Genomic DNA, 6,727 nt, shown 5'->3' on the forward strand with positions numbered 1-6,727 from the left:
AACTTCACACAGATATACGGCCTTGGTGGGAATTTAACTCAAAACCTCAGTGCTGTCAAGCTGTAATGCTAACCACTATGCCAACAGTGCTCGCTCTCCCCAACTTCACTGTGCTGAATTTACATGGGTACAACTCAGAACAGTTCTCCAAGTGCAAGTGGGGACGTGTATATGATACTCTAAACGTAAAATACGAATACGTAATGGGGCTGATTCTGAGCCGGGTGCAAACTGGGTTTTTTAAGAGATGCAGTGGAATCCTGATTTACTACCTTATGCTAATGAGTTTCCGTACGGCTAATGCGATCTGTTCGGCTTCAAGTGATCCACCTACTGTTTTTTCCATCCACACTGCAACAGTCATCAGTATAACCATTTTTTACCAACCCCATGTTAGATGCAAGAGATCCGTCAGAAACATGCTACCCTTCCCCGTACGTATGGCTCAGAATAGCACGAATCTCACACACCCATGACACACACATTACTCTCCCCCAGGATAGAACAGCTCCATGCAGTGTCACTGTCCAGATCCCACCTTGAAACACCAATTTCACAGAAAGACAAGTGCAGCCAAGTTCAGTCCAACTAAAACTCACTATTTGTGTCCATACAGATAGATTTTGTTTGACCTAGTATGCACATGCACAAGCTGCCCAATTTTCCGTCCTAATTTCAAGTACAATTTGAGCAATGGAAATGGTGCTACATGAAGGGGCAGTTCCTACCAGTATAAATATGCTTTTATTATTTGGAGTTTTATTATGATAGCAATTATTTTATGTTATATCACGTACGTATTTTTTCACAGCTGTAAAGATTTTGGCGTGCCAAGAGGAAAAGAATGCTTCAGCCTTTGCTCAGATTCTAGTTTTGCCATTACTGCAAGTGTTATCATCCTCAACCTTAGTAGATTGCATCAGTGAGAAGGATGGGGGAGGTGTGTCTTTGCAGCAATTGGCACAAACACTTCTGGAAAAAATACACAACATAGACAACAAGGAGAGCGAGAATATGGTAATTTAGTTAAAGCAATGCCAATTCCTACATACTAATGTTTAATGTGTCGCTGCCAGGTCCAGAAAATTTGACATTGCTGATATATTAAAATATAATTTTGCACAGAAAACTAACCTTAGTGTTACATAGAGATATGTCCACATACAGCGTACTTCCTTGCGAGTTAAAGAGCCCTTCTAGTCGCGTCATGCCGTGGCGTGATCTGTAGCACCGATCGTCTTTCGTGCGACTTTTCACCTTACAATGCGTTTTATTTGCTAAGTGATATAATTAAGGCTCACAAGCAGCTTCTGCTGATTAAAATGATATAAGGTATTCTATGTGCGACTGTGGGTGTATCTGCATGCGAAATGCTACGTTATAGTGTCACAGCTGCTGACACTGTAACGTACTGTAGCATTTTGCATGCATATACAACCACAGTTGCACACAGAATATAGGCATGCCGCATATCATTTTAATCAGCAGTCGCACGAAAAGACAATCCGCTCTACCAAGTCGAGCGGTGCTCACGTGTTATGTTTAACGCAACTTGTAGAGCACAGAGGTAAGATGTATGTGAACACATCTGTACAGGTGTTTGAAATGCATTTTTTTTAAACACATTAAAAAGCAAGCAAAGTACAGTGCATTTAATTTAGTCAGTGCTTTTATAAGTACATTTATTTATTTTTTGTTAGACATGCATCTGTTGCAAAGCAGGAACTTGTCTTCGCTTAATGAATCGTTAACTGTATCTCATTGTGATGAATGTAACTGATATGGAAAAGAAATGTTCATGCTCTGCAGTGCAATGCAACACAAGTTGAGTGTAAAAATGCAAATATGTATGGTGTCTGTTACAACATTTGTTAATTACACTCATTACCATGTGCTACTCTTGCTTGGATTTGCCTCTTATATGCAGAATTTGAATTGTGAACAGGGGTAGGCAACATGTAACACTTCAGATGCTGTGGAACTATACACCTTAGTATATTCTGCCACAGTTGTGATGTTAGAGCTTGTTAAGAGTAGCAGGGCATGCTGGGATGTGTAGTTCCACAGAAGCTTTAGTGCCACACATTGCCTATCCCAACACTAGAGCAAAGACAGACCATGCCAGGACCTCACCAAAGACAAATTGAAGTTTTTTACCCAAGACTTATTCCATTACACCCGTTCCCATTGCCCTGTGGTACAGAGAAGAGCGCTGGTGCTATTGGCACCAGGGCAGGTTATACCCAGGGGGTATGGGAAGGGGGGCTGCCAGTAAAAATTGCCTACTCTACTGGGAAAGTCAGCTCTGGTGCCAGCTCACCTGGCTTTTTGGAATCGTGGAGGGTACACCCCCAAGCTGTCCTCTATGGTTCCAGCACCACGGGCTGGCAATCCTCAGTACTAGTTACCCTTAAAATCAGGGGTGACCCCATGCCTTTTTCCCTCTGATTTTGGTTGTAACCAGAACTAAGCTGAAAGTACCACTGCTGGTTCCAAATGTAAGATGAACCCATGCTCTTTTTTTTTTTTTTTTTTTTAATTATGTATTGTGTGTGGCCAGCTTATGACATAGAAACATACATCCCTGAAAGACAACTCCAGCATGTTTTTGCACTGGTTTAGAAAAAGAATGAGATGCCAATTGAAGAGCATTAGATGTTACGGTAGAACCTTACCTGGTGTATGGACTGTGTAGTGATTCTCCTGATTGTCAGTTTATCCACACTATTACTTTTGTTTTTGCAATGTAGCCCTTTGTGATGCTGCCTTTTCCTATGTCCACCTGGCACTGCACAATGACTGTGACCTTGAACATGTTAAATACTCTTAACGAAAACAGAACTGCTATATGCGACTGGTTGACCTCTTTGTCTTCGATGCTGCCTTTCACCACCAATGTCCCCACACACATATCACTGCTGCTGGGATACCTACTAGTTTGTGAGTCGGGACAGAATGCATGCAAAGTGCTTAAGGTCATGAGTGGAGTTGCCAAGTCAGATTCCTCCCAGGTACGCAATGCATTAAATATAACAGATTTTCATGAACATTTAAGTATATAAATAAGCATTTATCATGTGATGTTATATGTTTGAAGAGCACCAAAGCTGGTTGTAATGTTTTTAATAAGTGACTAGATCATTTTTATGCTTGAATTCAGCTGATGCCCTGAAAGTTAGGGATATCTATCTATCTATCTATCTATCTATCTATCTATCTATCTATCTATCTATCTATCTATCTATCATCACTCCAAAGGAAATGCTGAGATATTTCCGCAGATAGGAAATCTAGCGTCAGAGCATACAGTAAGTCGTCCCATAACATTTTTTTGTGCTCTTTAATTTTGTTTTACATTTTCATTCTTTCTTAGGAACTATGACAAATGTTATACAATAGTTACGTTGTAGTGCAGTTTAGGATCTGGGAATGTTGAGCACAATAGAGCAGCTTTGGGGTATCAGATTTCCCCAACTCATAGAGACCCTTTTATTTCAAGGAAGGTGGCAGCTCATTCTCTGCAAAGTCTATTATATTTGGACCTGCAAAAGATTATCTTAACAGAATAGGAAGAACAAGAACTCACGTAATACTCGCTGTAGATTGAAGCTAACAATTCATACTGCAAGGAGCACAAAATGTTTCTAGCATGTGAATATCTATAATAATCTAGTTTTCATTCAAAGTAAATAACTGAGTTATGTTTGGACTGTTTGTTATTGGGCTATGGTAAGCCTGCTGCCTGATTAACTCTATTTAGGATTTATAATTTTAATGGTTTTCTACTGTGTAAATGAATTTCCATCCCTTTAGAAGGGATGCAGTCAGCACTGGTGCCGATATGCCGACAGCGTCAGGATCCCGGCTCCAGTATCCCGACCACCTGCATCCCGAAGGTAAGTATTCGAAGTTAGGGGAGGGTTAGGTTTAGGGTTAGGCACTAGAGAGAGGGTTAAGGTGCGTACACACTGGGTGATTAAAAAGAGCGATTGAAAGTTTACGACATTGCAATCGCTCATTAATCGTTCAGTAATCGTGCATTATAAGGTTGAAAACGACCAGCGATGCGTGCTCCCGCTGGTTGTTTTCGACAACATGACTGTCAACCTGCCGATAACGACATGTTCGGGGATGAGGGAGGGTGCCTGCACTGAACGACATATCGTTTAGTGTAGGCACATTATCCACTGCACAGGAAGATGAACGATTGTACGATTACAATGTCGTAATCTTACAGTCATTCCTCTATCGTCTAGTGTGTACGCACCTTTCGGTTTAGGGTGCAGGAAGGGAGAGGTTAAGTTTAGGCACTAGGAGGGGAGGTTAGGTTTAGGCACTAGCGGGAGGGTTAGGTTTAGGCACTGGGGAGGGAGCTTAGGTTTAGGCACCAGGGAGGGAATGTTAGGTTTAGGGTGTGGGGAGGGGGAGGTTAAGTTTAGGCACTAGGGGGGAGGTAAGGTTTGTGCACTGGGTAGGAGTTAGGGTTAGTGCTACTATGCTTACATATGGGTATCTGGATTCTGACTGTCGGGATGCAGCTGTCTGTACTTTAACTAGCGGCTTCCCGACCACCGGCAATCCATACCCAACCCCTTTAGAAAGCAGATACCAACCTATTAAGAACATTTAGCAGATTTCTGTCTTACGCTGAATACCAACCAGTTGTGTATTCTGAGCTTTTCATTTCTCGCATGCTTCAGGACATTCATGTCTTACTATATTGTACTGCATGTGGTAGAACAGTATAGCATGTTTTTAATAAGAATTAAAAAAAAATACAATAACAAAAACCCTATAATTTGAAATCTAGTAAAAAAATTCCCTAGAGGTTGGTCCTACTGTGAACAATGTTTGAACAGAAAGGGTGTCCTCTTGCATGTCATTTTACCACAAGTACTGTATATTTTCTGTGAGGCTTGCTCTGGATCTGTATTTTAGAATTTCTACAACAGGTTCTGACAAATCTGAAATGAAATCGGAACCCTTATTAGCGTAATGAATTTATTGAGTCAGGACCACAATTCATTCCTGTGTCAGGTATAAAATGGCAAAGTATCATGTAGTGAACAATAAAATTACGTGGACTCTGGATTCATATTTAGTTTGCTGGATCCGTACAATGCTTAAAAACAATCAATCAAACAGAAAATAAAACAGGATTAATCTTCATTAAGCAATCCCTAATTGTTTTTCTATCTGGATGTGCCCACAGTCCATGAGAGTTAAAACTCCTTCTGTCAACTGTATTTTGTCTTCAAATGGCCTTTCCTGCTGATTCCAGAGAAGTTTATCTCCTGACATGCAATAAACCCCATAGAAGGTTGGCTGCTGGAGTTCAGTGCTGGACAGGAAACTGTGTCCTATCTGCCAGTATTAGTACACAAACTGACACCTTTTCCAGGACCCTGCAAATTACTTACCAACAGATGTGCTCCAGCTTATATACAATGCATACTGTTATTATGACTTGCCAACAGATGTGCTCCAGTGTTGTACACTGTTTACTTTTTAAATTACTTGCCAACAGATGTGCCCCAGCTTTGTATAATGTATATGTTTTATATCACTTGCCAACAGATGTGCCCCAGCTTTATATTCTGTACACTATATACTTTTTTATTAGATGCCAACAGATGTGCCCCAGCTTTATATTGTGTGTATACTTTTTATATTACATGCCAATAGATGTGTCCCAGCTTTATATAAGTTTTATATCACTTGTCAACAGATGTGCCCCAGCTTTATATTGTGTGTATACTTTTTATATTGCATGGCAACAGATGTGCCCCAGCTTTATATTGTGTGTATACTTTTTATATTACATGCCAACAGATGTGTCCCAGCTTTATATAAGTTTTATATCACTTGTCAACAGATGTGCTCCAGCTTTATATACTGTGTATATGTTTTATATAATTTGCCAACAGATGTGCCACAGCTTTATATACAGTGTATACTTTTTATATTACTTGCCAGCAGATGTGTCCCAGTGGTTGTATTTAAAATGTTGATATGTACAGTGCCGACATAATGTCGATTGTTATGTCTATTGTTAAAATGTCTAAATTGAAAATGTCGGCATGTGCAGAATATTGACGTGAAATGCTGACATTCTGCATGGACAGATAGCGGATGGTTGGGGTTAGGGTTAGGCACTAGCCGGAAGGTTAGAGTTAGTGATACTCAACACTGGAAGCGCGCTGCATCCACAGGAAGTCCTTATAAGCTAACCGCCGTCTCCAAAAGAAATCGCTGGAGCCATCGTACAAGCCGTACACCGCTTGACCACCAGAAACATTTTTATCAACATTCTAATCATGTTGACAAAATATACCACTCCATAGATTATATTGTCAACAGATGTGCCCCAGTTTCATATAATATGTATACAGTTTGTGTTGTCAACAGATGTGCCCCAGCTTTATATACTACGCGTACTGTTTATATTACTTGCCAATAGGTGGGCCCCAGCTTTATACACTGTTCATTTCTTCTTCAGGGTCCATAGGGATCCACAGGGATACCATGGGGAAATGTGGTTGGAGTGATCCCGGCACCAAACAGTTAAGCTTTTAGCTCCCAGGATGCCTCAAGTCCTCCTCCACATGTACCCTGCCACTGGCCACAGGCATTCAGTTTTGTGTTTGGTGCAGCAGGATTCAGGCACACCTTTATAACAGGGACTGCTCATGCAGTCCCAAGCTTTTTATTGTATGATTTATTTTTA

General features: G+C 40.7%; 1 protein-coding gene across 4 annotated transcripts in view; it reads left to right on the top strand.

Moving 5' to 3' along the window:
- FOCAD (focadhesin) overlaps positions 1–6,727 on the top strand; it is a 311,722-nt gene that overhangs the window by 147,720 nt on the left and 157,275 nt on the right. For all 4 annotated transcript variants that reach the window (XM_088472585.1, XM_088472586.1, XM_088472587.1 and 1 more), the window contains 2 exons: positions 812–1,017; positions 2,751–3,011. In XM_088472585.1, coding sequence (XP_088328711.1) covers positions 812–1,017; positions 2,751–3,011 — 467 coding nt within the window. The remainder of the gene's footprint in view (positions 1–811; positions 1,018–2,750; positions 3,012–6,727) is intronic.

This window comes from Taudactylus pleione, unplaced genomic scaffold, assembly GCF_031769625.1.
Source record: "Taudactylus pleione unplaced genomic scaffold, aTauple2 ptg000127l, whole genome shotgun sequence".
Lineage (NCBI taxonomy): Eukaryota > Metazoa > Chordata > Amphibia > Anura > Myobatrachidae > Taudactylus > Taudactylus pleione.